The 21,298-nt window shown below is 43.1% G+C and overlaps 2 protein-coding genes across 4 annotated transcripts in view; both read right to left on the minus strand.

Moving 5' to 3' along the window:
• Positions 1 to 13,631, minus strand: part of INTS4 (integrator complex subunit 4) — a 32,540-nt gene extending 18,909 nt beyond the window's left edge. Inside the window, exons 1-12 of one of the 2 annotated variants that reach the window (XM_041414166.1) lie at positions 13,556 to 13,631; positions 12,556 to 12,750; positions 10,527 to 10,644; positions 9,740 to 9,846; positions 9,354 to 9,539; positions 8,105 to 8,155; positions 7,372 to 7,460; positions 6,993 to 7,113; positions 6,411 to 6,482; positions 5,247 to 5,421; positions 2,980 to 3,185; positions 578 to 720 (exon numbers count right to left, since the gene is read on the minus strand). In XM_041414166.1, coding sequence (XP_041270100.1) covers positions 578 to 720; positions 2,980 to 3,185; positions 5,247 to 5,421; positions 6,411 to 6,482; positions 6,993 to 7,113; positions 7,372 to 7,460; positions 8,105 to 8,155; positions 9,354 to 9,539; positions 9,740 to 9,846; positions 10,527 to 10,644; positions 12,556 to 12,750; positions 13,556 to 13,609 — 1,517 coding nt within the window. In that variant the 5' untranslated portion in view covers positions 13,610 to 13,631. The remainder of the gene's footprint in view (positions 1 to 577; positions 721 to 2,979; positions 3,186 to 5,246; positions 5,422 to 6,410; positions 6,483 to 6,992; positions 7,114 to 7,371; positions 7,461 to 8,104; positions 8,156 to 9,353; positions 9,540 to 9,739; positions 9,847 to 10,526; positions 10,645 to 12,555; positions 12,751 to 13,555) is intronic. The other variant, XM_041414167.1, reaches the window with a different exon arrangement.
• Positions 13,632 to 16,515: 2,884 nt separating this feature from the next.
• On the minus strand, positions 16,516 to 19,943 carry KCTD14 (potassium channel tetramerization domain containing 14). Of its 2 annotated transcripts, none has more exons than XM_041414172.1 (2): positions 19,842 to 19,943; positions 16,516 to 17,187 (listed from the first exon to the last, which is right to left on the minus strand). In XM_041414172.1, the coding sequence occupies exons 1-2, from the start codon at positions 19,908 to 19,910 to the stop codon at positions 16,516 to 16,518; spliced, it is 741 nt and encodes a 246-aa protein (XP_041270106.1). In that variant the 5' UTR covers positions 19,911 to 19,943. The 2 variants fall into 2 exon arrangements, with proteins under 2 accessions (XP_041270106.1, XP_041270107.1); XM_041414173.1 differs by having other exon boundaries at positions 19,851 to 19,910.
• Positions 19,944 to 21,298: the final 1,355 nt, after the last annotated feature.

Raw genomic sequence — 21,298 nt, forward strand, 5'->3', positions numbered from 1 at the left:
CAATGTAAAAGTATATGGAAGTCAAAGCAGGCTAAAATAAGTGTTTCCAGTAATATCTAAGAATTCCATCTCAAACCATGTGTGTGGAGCACCATTCCCTTTATTGCTTCCTGTAAACAACCAAAAAAACTGATGCAAAAGTTCCTTCTTTCTACTTAGGCAGAAAAATTTCTCTGACAGCATAATGCCACATGGCCAATTCACTTATCACAACTGATACAGTCAACTGCTGGTAAATATTACTATTTAACACAATGTCAAGTAAGCAAAAACACTTGCATAGAAGAGATGAGGTTTCAAATGGAATTCATCTTTCCTGTGAATGCACTGAGTGCCTGGAATAGGGGGACATTTCCAGGAGCGGTCATCAGATCTGGATTCCCAGTGCAAGTATTGACAAGCAAGAACAACACAGAGTTTCCACACCAGTCATGAATAAGTACATATTTACAGAGTAACAGGACTGTACACCTGCAATACCTGTTACCTCCTTAGCAACCTCAGTATTTCCTAGCACCTCACTTACTAAAAAGAAGAGGAAAGTAAGTAGACACACAAGGACACTGAATACACTCACTTCCATATGGATTCTCTGTCTGTGGGATACTTGGTCAGGTTTTTCAGCAGCTCCACCAGTGCAAGATGGATGCCTTCTTTAGTTGAAACATTGGTGCAACACAACAGTTCATGAAGTGCTTCCCGAATGTCCCTTGAAGAATCCTAAAATAAAAACCCAATCCAGACACTGCTGAGCAAAACATGCCTGCACACACATTTACTTTAAACGTGGCAGCCTCTGTTCCTTGGCTGAGTTAATAAAAGTGGTCTGTGAACAGCAGTGCCTGTTTCTAGTCACCAGAGCTAAGCACAGATGAAGTGACAGACCGGGCAAGTGCTGCAGAGACTCCTGGTCTCATCCTCCTATGTGCTTCCTTTACTGGAATGAATGGGAACTGCTTCACTGCTGACCTGCTCAAGCAGACCAAAAATCACTACTTGGTTGGGGTGATGTATCTTTGCAGTAACAGAAAAGGAAGGTGTTGGGCAACTCAGTAAAACAATCACCAAAAATTGTTTTAGCATTTTCACAGCAGCCTTTTATCATTTTCAACCCAGGGAGTTCAATTCCACAGCCTTTCAGCCAGTCACCAGCCTCCAGAGGGTCTGAGTAAGCACTGAGGACATGTCAGTGGCTGGACAGACTAGAATATTCAGCTGAATTAATTACATTCCTTCTGCCAAAAACCACCTTGACATTCCATACATTCCATGTATCACCATGTTCCTTGCTATCAGCATTTGCCTGGTGCTGCTGGACACATCATGACAATTTGATAGGATACAAAAACTGGATGCTTTTCAATGGTGGATTTTACCTTTTCTAAATTATAATTTGCCAGGTATTAACAGCTCATTCATCACCGTCTTACACAAGAGAAGAAAGAGCAATCCTCTTGTAAAGGCTCTTAAATGACAGCCAACAACCTGAATGATCAAAGGGCTTTTATTGATCAAAGACAGACTAGGACCACAGAGAAGACAAACTCTGAGGACTGGAATGACCACAGACATAACATACTCCAGACCACTAATAAAACCCACCAGAAATGTTACCACAGAGACAAGCAAGGCAGAAGACCATGAAGGGACAGAGATGAACACAACAGAAACTGAGATCAAGGACAACAGGGAAAGCAAATTCCAATGTCTGGTCAGAAAAGCAAGGAGTACCTGGTACAATTATTCTGATAAAGTGAAAGCAGTGGGGTGAAAACAGAAATTACCCTCAACACCCTGGTGTTCCATATTTATCCTGCTGGAACCAATTTAGGCACCAAAGTTAATGGTATTTTTCCACATCAATTATTTTTGTACTGGAAGATGGATTTTACAGAAAAGCACCAAGCATCTTTCAGAATCAGATAAATCCATTTAAATATTACTAATTCTACACTTAAGCTATCCCAATGCCTGATGATAATTATGATAATATAAACCACAATACATGTAGGGTTTATCATACACGGTAAGTCAGCACAGAAGAGTCCAGCCTAACCAGGACATTCTCATACCTCAATGCACAGCTTAAGCAAATGTAAATAATGACAAAAAATGTGAGGCACCTAAAGCTCATTGCTGCATTTGCAAAGTCAGATCATACTCTACAGCATTTGTTACAGACTGATAAAATAGGTTTAATTAGTTTGCTTCTTCCTGAAGCACAACTGAGAGCAGTAATTGCTGCCCTGGGTCAAGGAAATAAAAGGTGAAGAGACTGAAATAGTGGATTTGCAGCACCTCCCAAGGCACTTCCCAAAAGAAGCAGGAACTTGCCTACCACAAGCAGTAGATTAAAAAAAAATGCCTCAGGGGCTACAGCTCAGCAAATAAATCAGGTCTGAGAGGACAGTTTGACACAGTACCATTCATACAGCCAAAATCTATTCCTGGATCCACCTCATCAACCAGAAAGAGCAGCTGACTCGTGCTATTCCCTGAATCCTGGCTGAACACCGACCAGGAGAATGCTGGTTGGGGAAACTCAAAATTATATGGCAGAGCACACTGACAAACACTCTCAAAAGAAGAAAGATCTCAGGCCCATGGCCAGCTCTGCTTGGAGAGCAAAGGTGTAGCCAAAGCAACTGAGTCAAGGACACAGACAGAAAATGAAGCTGCAAGCAATGTGAAGTGCTCAGAGTGCTGGACCTCAACACAAGACAGAAGGAAACACATGGAGGCAACAGCACAGTGATCAAAGGAAGAGTTTTTATCTAAAATTTGTCTATTTCAGAAGTATTCTGCTGTCCTGGCACTTAGAGGCTACCAGATTTTAGGAACCTTTGGCAGAGTTCAGAGTCAAAAAAACCAAAAAAAGGGTGGGTTTGCTCTCAGAGGAAGGGACTGATCAGCAGTACATAATTAAACATCCCAAAGCAAGCAGGAAAGCAATTCTTGCCCTCCTCAAGAATTTCTTACCTCCAAGACAGCCAACACAGTATCCAGCTGGTCTTCCCGCAGCGTGATGTTGTTGGAAATTTTTCTCATTGTGTGTATTGACTGCAATCTGACCTCCTCAATTTCATCATTAAACATGTCAACCAGAAAATCCAGGCATTTCTCCGCAAAAGAAGGCGAGGACTGAGCCAACATACACAGGGCTTCAACCGCAGCGATTCGAACCTCTGTTAAAAGAGGAGCAGGGAATTCACTGTAAATTAATTAAAACTGTCTGGTTTGAAAGGACATTCACCCAACAGTGAGCTCTTGTACTCTTCAAGGGCTGGGCTAGGGACAGGACATGCTAAGGAAACGCTGAGGGCAACAGAGCCTAAGCAGGGACCCACTGGGAACCTCTTCACAGGCAAATCTTCAAGTCTCACTTCTGATACAGCCCCTGCTGCTGCCATAAGCATCTGCAAAAGGGACCTGCAGGTGAAAAACAGGTTTCCAATCCATCAATAAATACTGCATACTTCATAGTGTGTTTTGCAAGCATAGCATTAACACTGGTATCTTAAGCAAACTGATTTACTTAATTACACTGTGGTTGTTTTATTCTTCCTGACATTTTAATTGCTTGGAGCTTTCACTGCAGTTTTAACTTGCTATGCAGCACTTTATGAATTGCTGAAAATCCCCAGAGAATCAACATTTTGGCAGTTAACAGAATGAAAGTCTTCTGCTGACTTCAGATTCCTCAAGACAAAGGAAAAAGGCACCACCTAAATATTAAAATTATTTTAATTAAAGTAAAAAAAAGGATCAGAAAGCATCCTGAGTGTACTTATGCTGTAAAACATTGCAGGAATTTGAAGAATACCCAAATATAACAAGGTTAGGCTGAGATGAGATTCTCTTCCCTATAATCATCCTCATTAGCTTCCATAACATTTATGTGCTAGGATCAGAAAAATGGTAATTAATCTGATGTCTTGCAAACGTTGTTTTAAACATACTTCAGTTTTCACTCAAATTAGCTCATCTAGAAAACACTTACTTTAACTTGTGTGGAGATTTCAGGCCTATTGTTCTTAAAGAAGACATCTGACTCCTCAGGATTCTGATCAAGTACAAAAATGCACCGACAGCAAGACCCTTGCTTGCTCAGTAATGATGCTTTTGTCACAGCTCTGAGTATCCATGGTCATTAAGACCCCATGGTATTAAGAGAAGAAAAACATTTTGCTGATATTGTTCTCATAAGCTGACACACTAATTCAGATTTAAGTTACAACATGGAATTCAAGACATGAAGCAGCACTGCCAGTCAGGGAGAGCTCAGCAGTATTTAAAAATGCTGCAGTGAAGAGAGAGAGCTGTGTATATTTCTCACTTGTTCATTTTATCCACATTCCTCAACAGCATCATACTGACACAAGACCTGTGACTCAAGAAACTGGAGAACATGTTTCACTGGGGCAAGGGGCTGAACCAGTGAAACATTTTTTATTGTTAATCAGGAAAAAAGAAGGTGCACTTTCAAGCTTCAGGGAGAGTTTAGCTACTGGGAAAACGTGCATTAATTTGCAGAACCCATGGAGCACTTTTAAAACACAATCTACTTTTGTTATGGTGGTTTTGCATGTTTTAACTTAACCTCATCCTTCCAGCAGCATTAAAGGCAAATTCAAAAATTACATTCAGAGCTCGGAATTTTCATGGTTTATGCAAATACCATCCTCACATTGTACCAGAAGAGGCTTAGACTGAAAACATTCAGGTTGTCAATCACTGGAACAGACTACACAGGGAAGTGGAGGAATCGCTACCCTTGGAAGTGTTCAGAAATCATCAGGATGTGGCACTTAGGGACATGGTTTAGTAGTGGAATTGGTAGTGCTGGGTTAACATTTGGAATCAATGGTCTTAGAGGTATCTTCCAACCTAAATGATTCTATGAATTTCCTTCCTGCTGACAAAACACCAATTTTGAACAGCAGTAACTAACTCTGCCAATTTATGTCCACATGAAGCTGTTAAATTTAAGTCAACAACAACAAAAAATAATCCCAGTGGGTTTTTGCAAGACCAGAAGCAAGCCACTTATTACCATATATGTTACTAAAACTTTACCACTTATACGAAGCTATTTGCTTTTGCTACCCAACTGAACACTTCTACCCAAAATTCTGTGCAACACTATAGCACCTTTGAAACAACTGCAATATCAGAGATCACAATGATGCTCATCAGCCAACACAGATCTCCTCCCTTTAGCTGTTCCGTGGCCATTTAACACTTACCATACATCTCATCTTCCAGGCCATGAACAAAAGCCCCACAAGCTCCTGATTCAATCAAGTTCACAGCACCAGTATCGATCTCCTCTTTGGGAGCATCGTCTCCCCACTTTCTGCCACTTGAAAACTCCCCAGAGCTGTAGAGCTCTTTGGCTCGTTCATGTGCAGTGCGCTTCCTCTGTCCAAAAAAGCATTTCAGTTACAACCATGTAAACTTCAAAAGATGATCAAACAAAATATGAAACTGGATCTGAAAACAGACATAGCTGGAGGCTTAGACATTGACACACATGCAAGTGCTAAGAAAAGCAAACAGTATCTACTCTTCTATGGTTATTTCTAACTGCCAGTAACTCTCTGTAGTTTTGATGTGGGGAAAGGATAATAACAAACACATTTTAATTAACATATTCTTAGACAATGTAAAAACAGCCAAACTGGGTCAGAACAGGCTCATCTAGTGAAGAAGGCAGTAAGTGATCTGTAAAATGCTATCACTTTGCAGTTCAACTTGTAAAACTGCAATTAAATACCTTAATGCTATCAATACTATCCAGAGTTCAGCAATGTGTAAAATGGGATATTCATTCAGTGTGCTTGCCAGTCTGCCGCCTTTTCCCACACACTCTAAATAAAGCTGTACAGCACTTTCTTTAACAGCCTTTACAAAGCAGCACACAAAAACCAGCAATTCTTCATCATTCTTTTGTAGACAGAAAAAAAATTAACATAACCTTGAGCCTGTTGCTTAAGGAAGGAACATTACTGAAAAGTTTTGCTCACAGTGCTGAGTAGCCTTTTGCTACTCATGTTTCTTGAAATGTTGATGTTTTTTCATCAGATGCTGCAGGATGTTTCCAAGAGCTTGCTCCTAGAACTAGGATACAACCTTTCCATACACAATAGGCAAAGTTTTTAGCCAAAAAACTATCAAAACACCATAAATATTTACCTCTCAGTTGTTGCAAACTTGAATAGCCTAGAACTGTTTCTTACATGCTTGGTTAATGAAATCTAAAACTAGCAATTGCTTCATTGACTTTAATCTAAAACAAAACCTGTCATCATCAATTAACTCTCAGCAACCTTCAGGCAAGGACAAGGCGAACAAGCACACTCCATATGAACATACCTCTTGTGTGATTTAAGTGACAAACACTTACATACCCTCAGATCTGACATGAGCTTCTTGTCAAGGGTCTGCTCCAAGAAATGGGAGCTAACTTGTTGCATAGAACCCTAATGAAAAAAAAAATCAAATGGAAGAAACAGGATTATTCTAAACTGCATCATATAATTTCCTGACTTATCCCAAAAGGGCATCCAATCTTATCCACTCATTCTAACAGCTTTATGCAATACCTGACACTATTGTACATCAGAGTCTAAAAAAGTGAACTTAAGAATCAGAACATCTTATTTTCCCACTGAGGTTAATGTGGCTTTCCTTGATTTCAGTTGGTTCCCATGTCCTGTGGTAGAGAAGTACAGGCAGGAAATTATGACAGGGATTTGTTTTTTTCTTTAATGTTCAACCATCTACTCTCAAGGGAAGAATCACAGCACAGTTGAGCTGAAAAACTGTTGGGTTTCCTCAACCTCCCTCATTTCTTTCACCTCAGAATTCGGGGAGAAATTTATTTATACAGTTTTAAACATCCTCCCATTCTTTATTTTCAAACATATATGAAAAGTCAAGTAACTTAAGAGAAACTATTCTCTGCTAGAGAAGAAAATAATGCAACTTACCAATAACTTTGCAGCTTGTACTCTTACAACCCAGGAACCATCACTAACCATATGGCAAATTTTTCCAAAAGCATCATCAACCAAGCGAATTTCTTCATTAGAAGAAGGAATCGGGACAATGCTGACATAGAGAAATCAGTTTGTTAATTGTATTCCATACTGGATGGCATCAATAAGAAACAACCATGCTGATTTCCTATCAATGTTCACCAAATACCAGGAACCAAAGCTTCACTGCATCAGTGCATTCTCATCAGGCATCAGCCATTTGCACACATCAGTTTGCTAACAGCTCCTCCTCAGACCTACTAGCACAAAACTCCCAGGATTAGGATGAGTACTTGGCCAGTACTTTGAGGACAGTGCAAGCAGGACGTACCTTTCAGGGTAAAGCTGGCTGAGGACCCAAATCAGCTGAACTGCAGCACTGCGCACTTGCTCGTAATCATCTGCCAACAGCTTGCAGGCCTGAAAGAACATGTACACCTGAAACATCCCCACCTGAGCCTCACTCACTTCCCACAATGTCAGCACCATCCTTACCACAAGACAGTTAGGACAGATTAAAAATCAAAATTAATCCAGTCTTCCCTGCTGCTCCCTGGTATTTTCAAGTTTGATCAGGCAGACTAGATTTAATCAAGTCAATCAGGTATATGTTATAAACGCCAGAATTGCCTGTACTATGCAAGAAGGATGAAATGTTGAGTCTGCAATATGACTGGTTTGACACAGGCTGCAGCTGCACAGCTTTACTGATACAACAAACACAAGCTTCATGAATACTCTCCAATGAACAAAGGTTTAAGGCTTCCAGACTATGACTGCCAGATGACAGGAATGACTTTAATGCAATGCCTTGGCAATGCCTTGTCCTTCCCATGATCACCTCCCCAAACAATATAAAACAAAGCAAATGCTTTAGTGCATTTAAGCACAATGGATGCAAAATAACCTTTTATTTTCACTGTTATACAACAACAAGGAATATCTGCAACCTAAGTGTAAAATACTCCTCCTCTGCTCAGTGCCCTCCTCCTCACAAAACACACTGCCAGAGAACTCAAAGAGAAAGATGTGCAGACAAGTACAAAACAAATACAAGGTTTTACCTGACTATAAATAGCTTGCTGTAACTTTAGTCCTCTTTCATGAAGCTGCAGCTACAGGGGAAAAAAACAAAGCAAGAAAGTGTAAGTGCAGATTTAAGGGACACAGACTAAGTTTTCACCACAGTTTTTCTGTTTGAGCTACTATAATTAAAATACTGCATTACCTTGGCTGCAAGTATTTTAAATAATAATTTTTACTGCAGTATAAATTTTTAGCTTCATTGTCATTCATACTCAGATTAAGGAAAAACAATTTACACAAATACACTGCCTGTTCATTCTCCCAACCTTCAAATAATTTTTAGTGTTAGCCATATTCAACCATAACTAAAACAGATAATTAATCCCTTTATTACCATTCCTGAAACATGGATCCAAAACTCACATTTACATGGCATGAAAACTCATTGGCAATCTTTCTGTTACTGAACCACAGGGACAGCAGTGTCCTACATTGTTTCTTTTTAGAAGGATAAGTACAACACGCAGGAGAGGGAGATTTCAGAGAGATTCAAGTGCAATCTGATCTCCTCAAATGCATCTTCCTTCTTTCTCTGGAGTTTAATAACATTGATTCAAAGGTCCTTGTTGACCATCACATTAGATGGAACATTATTATAAACTTTAGGGGTAATAGAGAAACTTCTGTATCCCCATACACTCGCAGGCAACTCACATTGAGCAGTATTTTGAAATGCATGGTCATTTCTGCAAAGCTAAAAGCTTCTGAAGGGCCCCCACACAAAAAAAAACCCCAGTATAAAGTATATCTCATGAACAGTTAGAGAATGTTAATGAATGTAACTATGAAGCAAAACATAAATGTTTGCTTTAAAACAAACAAAATTCCTTCTGGACTTATCACACAGGCTTCCTATCATAAGCAGATACCTACTGCATTTTGGAGCACTAATGGTTTATTCTGGCAACCAATACTAAATCAAGAAATAAATTTGTCACTAAAAGAAAGAACCTACACACACTCAAAAGAATGAACAAGTTGAAAAGCTTCTTCAGCTATACCTGAAACAGAAGTTATGAATCACTCAAATACCTCGAGATCTCATGTTACTCTAATATTTCAAGATCTAGCTTATTTTTTCAGGTACTTTTGATACACTGAACAGGCTTTTACTAAGTCAATTAAAATAATCTCTGAAACAAACCTCTTTAGTGTTAGTTTGCAGCACTCTCTCAGCTTCCTGATACAACCCCAAACCATTTCTTCCACGGTACCAGCTACACTTACCATGGCTTTTATAGCTGCAGTCCTAACTCGAGGGTCCTGATCATTAAAATGATCTCCTATTATCTTCTGGACATCTTTGGCCGCCTGGCTTTCAGCCTCTTTTGCAACACCTTTTTCCACTGGGCCAAGACAGCCAATTAGCTGAAGACATTTATTCCTTACACCATGAGAAGAATCTGTCAGATGCTGGGGAACAAGAGACAAGCAGATGTAACTGGATTCTTATGTTCTTTCAGCCCTTTGAAACATTGTGCTGTTTCCTAGCAGTTATTAATGTATTGTAACAGTTTGTTGAGAAAAATGAAAATTATTTAAATACTGACTACCTTCTTTTTTTTTTCTTGTGGCAGTGACAAAAGTTTCCTGGCACAGGGAGGCCTCCTTACCTTGCAGGCTACCTCCACCAGCCTCATCCTGACAGATGGGTTGTCTGGGAGTTTTGTGCCAATCACTAACAGGGTGTCCAGCAGCTGAGCAAGGACTTGGTGAGACTCTGCAAAACAGAAGAGTGAAAGGCTATGCACTACTTTGCTGAACTCTTACCGGCTACAGGATCACAGACTGATCCACATTGGAAGGCCATCCTGAAACCTTTCAAGGCCTGAACTAGCCCAGCTCCCTCAGCTATGCCTTGTACATCACATACTCCAGTCCTCTACCACCTCAGTGGTTCTGCTGCACTTGTCCAACCTTACCAGCACTCATCTGGCATTGGGGAACCCAAAACTGGATAAAGTATTCCAGATGTGGCCTAACCAGTGCTGAGTAAAAGGGTGTAATACCCTCCCTAGACCTGCTGGCTACACTCCTGTTGATACAACTTGATGAGCTGGCCTCTAGCATAATACAAAAAACTCTTCAAACACATTTCCATTTTAAGCAAAACTGTCCTGTAGAACAGAGAACCTCAGAAGGAACAGCTCTCACATGGAGATCCAATAGCAAATTTTGCACTCCTTTAGAACAAAAAGATAGAGCAGACAGGTCAGAGGAACACTCTTTTCCTCTTTAGAACACGGTGTTATCTGTCATCATTCACAAAACCAGAAAATAAGTACTCCAAGAAGCAATTCCCAATCATACACCTGAGATGTAAGGGCTTGCCACTGTCCCAAATCCTTTGAGAGCATGATTCCACCTTGACTCAAACACCACATCAAAAGTAAGGCTTACTCTCATTCTGAAGGGTGTTAATGGCATCATCCATAATGCAGTCTGGGGAAAATCCTGCAGTCTTTGACAACAACCCCAGCAAGGATGCAATCTTCAGTCTTACAGAGGCATCATTCTCCTGGAAGGAAAAAACACCCCAAACAATCCCCAATACAGCAAGGTTAAAAAAAAAGAGAACAACATATATTACCTACATACATCTACTCATTTAAGAAACAGCAAATGCTGTCACAGGTGATAATTACATAAATAAGCCTCATCAATTAATACTCCTTTAAAATTAATTTCAAAAGTTTATGCATTTTAAAGATTCATTTTGAGGTTTCTAGAGACTCATGCACACAAGACTTCTGGTCATAACTGGACGGTCCCTCTTCATTGTAATGCCAAGGCTATCCAATGCAGAGTAGAAAGGCAAAAAGTCATCTGGATGTCATACATGGATCTTACAAAGCATTTGTGCAACACTGAACACAGAGTTGCAGAAATATTACAGCAACAAATATCCCATCTTTCACCAAGAAATTTTATAGTTACAACTGTTATATCTGTCAAGCATTTAAGAGAGACTTCAGTACCACACACAGCCTCCAAGTGACAAATGTGACACCCAAGGTAGTAGTCCCTTTCTCAACTGAACTGAGAAGCATTTTTTATTTTAGAGTTGAAGTTATGTGTTTAAACACTGGAAACTGTCATCAGGACTGTATGGGGACTGCCCTACCAAAATACATAGGGATGAAGGAGCAGGAGGCTACAGGACCTTAAACAAAACAATGACACTTCAAACAAATAAATCATCACATAACTTCCACTGCAGTTAAAGCTTTCAGGGACAGGTTTTTGGATGAGCAAGAAAAGTCTAAGTACTATGGAGTGCAAAGAAACAAGTTATTTTGAAAATTTTGTCTGTAAGTGAAGTAATGTCAGCTAGGGTAGTTTTGAAAGCAGTATTTTTAAAAGCTGGATTCTATAACAGGCTGTGCTCTTGCCAGTGTGATCTTGTCTGCAGATTCATGAGTCTCTCTTCTAATACAAGCTAAAAAACAAACTCCAAGCACAAATAATCTGTGTTATTTGACCAGGAACTCTGTATTTCATAGAATCAGAGAATAATTTATGTTGGAAAAGACCTCTAAGATCAAGTCCAACCTTTAACCCAGCACTGACAAGTCTACCACTAAGCAATATCCCCAAGTGCCACATCTACTCATCTCTGAAACATCTTCAGGGACAGTGACACAATCACTACCCTGGGTAGCCTGTTCCAGTGCTTGATAATCTTTTCAGCGTGGAAAGTTTCCCAAATGTCCCATCTAAATCTCCTTGGAGCAGCTTGAGGCCATTTTCTTGTTCTACTGCTTGCTAAATGAAGAAGAGACCAATCCCTGACAGTTTTTTCATAGACTTGACATTAGGAAGAAATTCTTTACTGAGAGGGTGGTGAGGTGCTGCCCAGGGAAGCTGCCTCATGCCTGGAAGTATTCAAGGCCAGGCTGGATGGAACTTTGGGCAACCTGGTCTAACAGAAGGTGTCCCTGCCCTTGCAGAGGGGTCAGAAGTGGATAATCTTAAATGCCCCTTCCAAATCAAACCATTTCATGATTCTGTGATTTCAAAAGTGCTGGTTTTTACCACATAAGCAATAGCTAAAAGGTTTCTCCACTGCTAGAGAAAATTAAGAATAAGGTAAGGACACATCACTCAGGAAAGTGTTAGATAAAGCTGAAACAGCTCTAGACAGCTGGGCTCCCTGGAAAACCTGACAGGTCTTTTGCCCCTCACCAAGTTAACCTCCACACAGGCCACGTGCAGGGATAACTCGTCACAGGCTGCTGAAAACATCAGCACAGGGACCAAGTAACACGATCAGAAATCACTTGGGCCAAGGGCTACAGCTGTTCACTCTCAGCCCAGGCCACTGGAAACTGAGTCAGCAACACAGGAGCCCGTGAGCCCCTGTTCAACATCCCACACCAAGCAAACAGGAGCAGAAGGAGCAAGCATGTTTGGCTCCCAGCTTCACCACCTTGTAATAATGCTCCAGCAGGATCCTGACAACCCCTTCCACGCTCTCCACTTCCACAGGTTTCCTGGCAAACTGGAGCAGGTACTGCAAGGCATCTGCAGGCGAGGTGGCTTTGCACAGGTCCACGTGGAGCGCTGCTGACTTGCTGGGCTTGGTGAGCCGCAGCTTCTTAGTGGACAGGTCCTCATGCTGCTGCTGTGGGCAGAGGGACACGGCTCAGAAATAGCAGATCCAGCCCACTCCCTCCCAGACTGAAAGTGGCAAGGCCTAAGGAGCCTCCCATGTCCACGGCAGTCACTAGCCCCTCTTTCATCTGCCTGAGGAAGAAACCCATCCTCAGACCGCTGTGGCTGTTGCTGTCCTGCCCAGCCCTGTCCCCGCAAAACACGGCCTCTCCCCACCCCAGGCTGGGTCAAATCCTGCTGCTTCCAACACCAAACAACTAATCCAGGGCAAACACGACTTCTCCCACTCCCACCGGCCTGCAGCAGCCCAGAAACTCCCTGCAGTTCCTTCCCCAGTGGCGGGCTGGGGGATGCTTCCTCTTCCCCGCAGCAATCCCGGCCCTGCTAAGGTCAAAGAATCAACATAACGGGTCTGGTTGGAAGGGACCACAGTGGGTCATCTCGTCCAACCTCCCTCTCAAGCAGGGTCATCCCAGAGCACACCGCGCAGGACTGCGCCCGGACGGTTCTTGAGTATCTCCAGTGAGGGAGACTCCACAACCTCTCTCCCTGCCCACCCTGAGGGGAACATCTTCCCTAAGACCTCTCCCCTCCGGCAGCTCCACCCTTCTTAAACTCTGGGCCGACCCGTCCCGCTCCTCCTCAGCCCCTCAGGGGCCGCCCCAGCCCCGACGCCTGGCGAGCGGGGGGCGCTCCCAGGCTCGGCGCCGGGCTGGGCCGGCGGGCTTCCCCACAGCTCCGCCTCACCCGCCGGCACCTCCCGCCACGCGGCAGACTTCGGAGCCGTCCATTCTGGCCCAGGGCTGACGTGTTACCTGGACCACCTTGGTGAACTCCTCATACACCCGCTTCTTCAGGTGCGCCGCCATGACGCCGCCGCGCAACCCGGAAGAGGAGCCATAGAGATGCGCGGGGAGGGGCCCGGGCGCGGCTTCTCTTTCCGCCCGGAGGCCGCGCTCGATGGTCCGGCGGCCTCCCGTTGCCATGGGGACGCGGGCCCAACATGGCGGCCGCGGCTGGGCGCGCCCGCAGGCCGAGCCACCGGCCCAGCCCGGCCCAGGGCGTGTGCCCCGCGCTGTTTGCCCTCAAAGTACGCCCAGGTTTCACCAGTATTCGATTTTAAGCCGACTTTCCCACCTATTTCTGCTTTTTTAGCAAACAAAGAAACGGCTGTTTATTGGTTCTAAATTATATTATTCTTTTCATCAATGAGTATTCTGTCCTCTATTGGTTGTTTATTTCTCACGTTAATCAGTCCCCATTTCTCAGTCTTTTTGACATCTTTTTCCAGGTAGGGAGTTTTGCAGCACATACTGAAGAGTCTTTGTCAATCTCTTGTTATCTTCTGGTTTCTGCAAAATGCCCCTGTAGTCTATAAATTCTGTAATTTTTTTTGTCCACTTTCAGAAATACACATCTCTCTCTCACAGGTTTTGGCCATCAAAGTATATCAGGGCTAATTTATCAAAACTTAAAGTTTCAATGATTTTCCCAATCAAACTCTTAACAATAACAGCGTGTGTAAAGAAACTTACCTACATGCTGGCTAAAAGCGACTTAAGACTAATGCAATGCTAATAAATAATATACTGCTTATGATTAATTAAAATAGTTAATTTAAAATAATTAGAAAATTTATTTCCATCAGAATCGTAGAATCACTAAAGTCAGAAAAAATTTCTACGATCATCCAGTTCAACCATTAACCCAGCACTGGCAAGCCCAGCACTAAACTCTGTCCCCAAGTGCCACATCCACACATTTTCTGAGCACTTCCAGGGATGGTGACTTGACCAGTTCCTTGGGCAGCCTGTTCCAATGTCTGAGCAGCCTTTCAGTGAATACGTTTTTCCTGATGATTTTCCTGGCACAACTTGAGGGCATTTCTCTTGTCCTGCCCCTCACCTGGCCGCATCCTCCTCTCAGGCAGTTGTAGGGAGCAATAAGGTCCCCCTGAGACTCCATTTCTCCAGGCTGAGCACCCCCTGCTTCCTCAGCCACTCCTCATCAGACTTGTGCTCCAGACCCTTCCTCAGCTCCACTGCCCTTCTCCAGGACACTCCAGGGCCTCAATGTCCGTCTTGGAGTGAGGGACCCCAAACTGAACACAGGATTCGAGTGTGCGCCAATTAAAGTTTCTCATGGCAGCAGTCCTATAGATTTGGGAGGTTGGTTGATGTGAGGCTTTAACTATTCTATACTGAGATTTTTTTCTCCTAATATCTAATTTTCATCTCTGTTGTTGTGACTTAAGCCAGTTTCCCCACCCTTAATATGTACACAGTGAAACAGATCTCTTTAAAGCAGCCTTTTGTCCGCTGGGAGGCCTCCTCAATCTCTCGTCTTCCAGGATGAGCAACACCAACCACTCGGTTATAATCAAAAGACCCCATTTCCTAAACATTTTTGTCCTCTCAGACACTGACCGTGTCCATTCTTACCAAGGTTATAAATGTGGGAGATCTCAGAGTCCCTTCACACCTACAGCAGAACTGCCCTGCAGCTGCTGGAGTGACTCGTGGCTGTCACTGGGGGGAGGTCCGTGCTAGGATAAGCACATCTGAAACACAGCTTAATTAGGAGTGGTTCAAATCTGTTACCCTAAAGACAAAACTTCAGATCTTTAGGATTCGGGGGTCTTGAGGGGGAAAATGTCAGTAAATAAAGCACTTCTGCATCATTCAAAAAAAGCTTGAAATTTATTTATTTGAAATCCCAGGGACCATCCTATGATTCTAGGGTTACTGTCCTTGACTGGAAGAAATCCATCTTCCGAGAAGTAAAGGAAATATGGTCTTTATCAAATCAGCCATTATGATTCTCAGAGCGATTAAACCCAAGCCATTTCCAGTATAAAAATAAACTTTCAAATTCTAAGATTTTTTAAAACACCTTGTAGAATGCAAGTTGTGTTCGATAAAAGAGAATTTGCAGGCTGTTGCTTCAGTACCACTTTCTTCCCACCAAATCATGGCAGGTTTTCCCAATTCTTCCAGGAGTTTATGTAGTTAGAAATAGCATCATCATAATAATGAATGTCATAAGAAAAAGATTAAGATTGTGTGGTCTGAAGGAGGAGTGTGTGTCCTTAAATTATAAACTCCTCACATCAGTGAAGGTATTTTTGCCTTGTGTTGATCCTGGACCGTAGCTGAGGTTCTCTGTCTTTCCTTCAGAACAAATAATAAATAATGGTAATAAATACATTGACTAGAGAGTAGGCTGCCTGCTGGAGGAATAAGAAGCGATCATAGGACACTGAATCCTTCCTTTTTACCCAGATTCTAGTGTAGAAAGGCAGGAGATGAATAGCTTTTGCCTTCCCATTTAGAAACAAATTTAATTTGAGTATGTGGTACTATCACTGTTTCATTCAGGATTTCCACATATGTGGCCTGTTCCCATTTGCACTGAGAAAGCAATTCCTCATGTCCACGAGACATATTTGGGATTATTCTTTTCCCTTAGGTTGAGTGAGGTTGGCTCAATTCACAGATCCATCTCTTTGAACTGAATGAATAGTAAGCAACACTGAAGAGTAAAATTCCTCCTTTTTCTGGAGCCTTTTAAAACTCCTAAAAAGTTATCCCCTAAACCCCAAGTAAAGTGGCTCTTAAGTGCTCTTTGGTATGGAAAACAGCCAAAAGAGATCCTTTCATTGGCCTGTGTCTTTCTTCTTGTCCCTCTGGTAGCTCGTGGTTTAGTCTGCACAGTCCAGGTTAATTTGTTCCAGCGATTGCTTTCTGATGTTCCCTATCAATGGTGGCACTTTTTGCTACCACCAGGTGAACATGAACTTGTAGAAGAAGTCATGCGATTTGAAGCGAAAACCTTTTTCAGCAACATGGGGCTGAAAGGATATTTTATACCCTTTGGCTTCAACATCCATTTGAATGCAGTCCAGCAGATCAGAAATACTTGGCACAGCCTTCCAGGGGCCAAACTTCACCACGGATTTTTTATCCATGTCCAAACTGTTCAAGGCATCCTGACACCTGGCTGCGTCCTCCTCGGTTCTGACCACGCATACGATGACGCTGGACTGTCGGGATGCGACCGCTTCTGCCCTCGCAATGCGGATCATCAGTTCGATGTTCTCACTGTAGTTGGGCACACGAGCCAGAAACTGCCTCCTTGCCACGAGTTCCCCGAAGATCTGTGGGGAGTCCTCAAGCTGCTTGATCAAAGGCTCTATATCATAGAACAATGCCTCCTTGTAGACGTCCTGGATGCACTGGGTGGGCACTTGGTTACTGCGCAGGTACTCCAAGATGTATTTGAAGTAGGTGCCTGGCCTGTCGATGAAGAACCTCCCTTCAGAGTCAGTCCTGAGTTTGGGCTGGCCGGTGAACATCTCTGCCAGCTTGGAGCCAGGGTGTTTCTTCAAGGTGCTCAGCGTTGTTGTGTACATCTCCCCGCCAACATTTAACTCCACAATTGGTGACAACTGAAAAAAAAAGGGGAAAAAAAAAGCCACATGCATTATCAGTCTGAGGTCATCAACATGGAAGTGCCAAGGAAAAGATAGATGATTGTGGTTGGAGGATGGAATGATGGTGTGAAGAGCGGTATGAGCTCTCATTTTGTGGGTATCAGATGGGAACCTCCACCTGATTTATTGCAAAAATCAGGATCAGGGTGCTTATACAGCTCTCATCACCAGAGCAGCAGAGACTTGGACATTTCTACATGGCTAAGTCCTCACCTCATCTTTGGGATGTAGGAAAGTGGTATTTTCCTGGTGGGAAGAGGGAAAAGGACTACCCTGCCTAGGAAAGCTGGGAGTGACGAGGGGATACAACATTGATCTCCTAAGTCGCTAACAAGCATTGTCCCTGTGGGCCACCTACAGCAAGAGCAGGACGTGAGCTCTCACCCACCCCATGTGCAGAGGGACAAAGATAGAGCCTAAAGCTGTGCTATTTAATTTTTATCATCTGAACTGTTCTTTCCTCTTCAAAGGAGAAACTAAAGCTCTTTAAACTTTATAAATAGGTGGAATTGGCTTCCACTCATCTGAGGGTTCAGCTGCAAGCAAGGCACAAAAATCCATTGTGTCAGAGGTGCAAGACAGAAGCTGTTTAGCAAAGCACCTAAAATGTATGATGGCTTTAGCTACGAAGTAAAGGAAATATTTAATGCAACTGACATGGACTTAAAATGGAAAAATGTAAAGATTGTGTGTTTGTTTGCATTTTTTTAACCCTCTGTATTAACACCATTGTGAGAATTGAAGGAGGCCTGAATACCTGGAAAGATGGACTTTTTAAATTGACCCTCCTGTATGTTCAGTTCTGAAAAATTTTACTAGCTTCCCTTTGCACCTGGTCATTTTATGTAGTACTCAGCAGATGACAAGAAAAGGGAAAAAAGAAATAAGACAGTTCATTTCCTCCTGCCAGCACTACTGTAATGCAAGTCACAAGCCAGGCCAGGGCCACACCTGCCATTGGGAAGGCATGAGTCAATAAACAACCCTATTTTCCAGAAGCTCACCTGCACTTTCTTGGCTCTGATCACGAAAGGAACTGCCTCAGTGCTGCTGGTCACATGCCTCAGGTGAAGTGTGTACCTAAGTGCTTAGCTGGATCACATGGGACCCACGGGATGACATGCGCTGATCTCACAGCGCACACCAAGAGAATGAGGGGCTCCTATGCCCTCTCCCTGTCCTGTTCTTGTACCTCTCTATGTGCTCTCTTGGTCACCTCCTGCCAGCTCTGCTTCTCTTTCATCTTAGTGAGCTGGATTGGCTGACAGAGGATTTAACGAGCACAGAGCTGACAAAAGGTTGGGACTAGGAACAGACAGCCTGGTGCAATGGGAGACCTTCCCTTTAAACAGGAGCAGACTATCAGATTTAGCAGAAATTTGTTCACACCCTAAGCAAACCAGGAAAGCAATGGGAGATTCAGGCCAAAGACCCTGCTGGAATATTTCTTTGCACTAGTGTGAGTAGTTTCATTTCAAGAGCAATCATTTGCACTTGGGTAAAGATGATGAGCACTATTCTGTCTGAGACTATCTTGTGATTTCGACCTACTGAAAAACACAGCCCAAAGCTGTTTCTGTAGTCAAGTCTCTCCCTAGGAGATTTGCTATTAGTCCAAGAGCTCCACACAGCACTCCCCACCAGGGACAATTTGACAGGAGAAACTCAAGCTTTTGAGCCTTTACTCCTTTTTCAGATGGCAGGTCAGATGTTTCGTGCTGTTTGTCACTAATACAAATGGATAACATGTTATTCCTTAATACACTAGCCCAGCTTCATGTTCTTGCATCTTGATTAATGGTTTTAGCCTGGCATCAAAGTGGTTCCCAGTGGATTGGAAGTACTGGCAGCAGCTGATTCTCAGTTTTGTAATTAGCCAGCAAAGTGATGCTCGGGAAAGTCACTCCATCTATTTGTGCCCCAGCTTACATATCTGTAAAACAGTTATTTCCATAGGGAAGCATTTTGCAACATACATCTGAAAAGTGCAAGGTAGGAAGGTTGGCTTTTCTTAATACAGAGAGATCTGGAGAAGAGATTGTTCAGCTTTAGCCAAGAAGACAAACTGAGGGCAGAGTGAATAGATTGAGGGCAGAGGAGAGTAGAAAGAAATAATCCCTTCACTGATTTCTGCCTAGTAACATGCTGCTTGTCTGAGACTGCCATTAATTTTCCTTATAGCTAGAAAAACTACTGCTCCCACCTGATGATCCTGCATGTCAACAACACAGGGCAGCTTTGGCATCATTAGAGACTCATAAGATTTACTGAAAACCCCAAAACCTACAACAGGCTTTTATTTAGGGAACTGACCAATTAAAGTTCATATTAATTGAATTTCATTTCTTGCCAAGGGAGAAGAACAACTCTGGTTATTTGCTGTTGTCACATCTTGCATGCCTGTGAGAGACCTGACCCTCCAGTAACACAACAGGAGCAAACAGGCCAGAGTCAGTCTAGTTTTTAACTAGAATCTTCTTCTTAGGGATATATTTGGTGAGGCCTGGTGTCTTCAGATTAGCATATGGGGGAAAAAAAGCCTCACTCAAATGTAGCCCAACAGGGGTGCTTTGATCCCGCATGAGGGAATTGCGCCCTTGAGGACATACCTTACTCACCATATGCAGGCTGCCGGTGACCTGCTTCCCAAGGGGCTTGTGCTCCGATGAAATACTCATCTTCCCCAGGAGCTGAGGACTCAGCTGTTTGGGAAAACCTGCCGCTCAGTGCTGGTGTCCTATCCCACACTCACGACGGCTCCCAGCTGTGCTCCAATCCTCTTTCACTCGGTCTTTCTTCGTTGGGTCAGCTTTCCCCCGCTCCCAGCCCAGCTGCTGCCACGGAGGTTCCAGTTTGTCCCAGGCAGAGTCCTGGCTCTAGCTGCAGGTGTAGGGAGAGGGAGGGGACAGCCTGAAAGCGGAAGTGTTTGCTCATTACTTTTCTGGCAACCAGCAAGGTGCAGAGTGGACTGGGGCTGGCTGTCAGCACACACCTCGTGTGCTGCTGTCTGAGTGGTGGCTGAGGGCTGAATAATCCTTTCCAAGGGAGGCACCTCCGACAAGCCCCGTGAGGTGTGCCTGTGTGTCCACCTCTGCCTTGACAACTGCTTGTATCAACAGCAGTAAACATTTTCACAGCTTTTTGGCTTCCATGCACTGCTGCTTCAAAGCACAGTTTATCCCAAACATTTTCACTGATCCCATTTTTCACTCACACTGATGACAGATCTACAGGGTGTCTACAATCTGTCCAAGGTGGTGACATTTTTTTCCTCACCCATACAATCTCTGGGCACTGAGTAATTTGTGCAAGGTAAATAAAACCAAACCTGAATCTCTGATTGAGCATAAACTCTTCTTTTCAATTGCCCATAAATATGTGATTATTATCTTTGCATGACATTGTTTTCTAATATCCTGTATCCACCAAATATAGAATGTGGACAGCACCATAGATTTTAGTGGTTGTAAGACTATCACAAAATCAAAACACTCACAAGGATGTAGTGAAGGTGAACTTGAAAGTACTTAAAGGGGGACTTACAGAAAAAGGAGAGTGAATTTTTGCCTGAGCACATCATGACAGGACAAGGGGGAACAGCTTGAAGATAAAAGAGGAGAGATTTAGATTAGATATAGGAAAGACATTCTTTACTGTGAGAGCGATGAGACACTGGCGCAGGTTGAGAAAGCTGTGGATGCCCCATTCCTAGAAATATTAAAGGCCTGGTTAAATGGGGCTTTGAGCAACCTGTTCTAATGGAAGGTGTCCCTACTTAGGATAGGGTTGGGGGGGTGGGGGTGGGGGGTGGTTTGGAACTAGATAATCTTTGGGGTTCCTTCCCAATCCAAACCATTCTGTGATTCTATGATGATTCTCTGTCTGTGTTAATTTATTAAACACAGAATATTACATCAGAACTAGCCTAAATAACCTCTCCAGAATCAGACCACAGCCCTCCAGGGTCTCCTTTATTTTATTCCAGGTGATTCTAAGTGCATTGTTGCTTCTAAATTTGTCTTCAGGGCACTCATCACTTCTGTGTCTCTGTTTCATTCTGGTGGCA

The sequence above is a fragment of the Onychostruthus taczanowskii genome, unplaced genomic scaffold (assembly GCF_017590055.1).
Source record: "Onychostruthus taczanowskii isolate IOZ18803 unplaced genomic scaffold, ASM1759005v1 scaffold44, whole genome shotgun sequence".
NCBI classification, from domain to species: Eukaryota; Metazoa; Chordata; class Aves; order Passeriformes; family Passeridae; genus Onychostruthus; species Onychostruthus taczanowskii.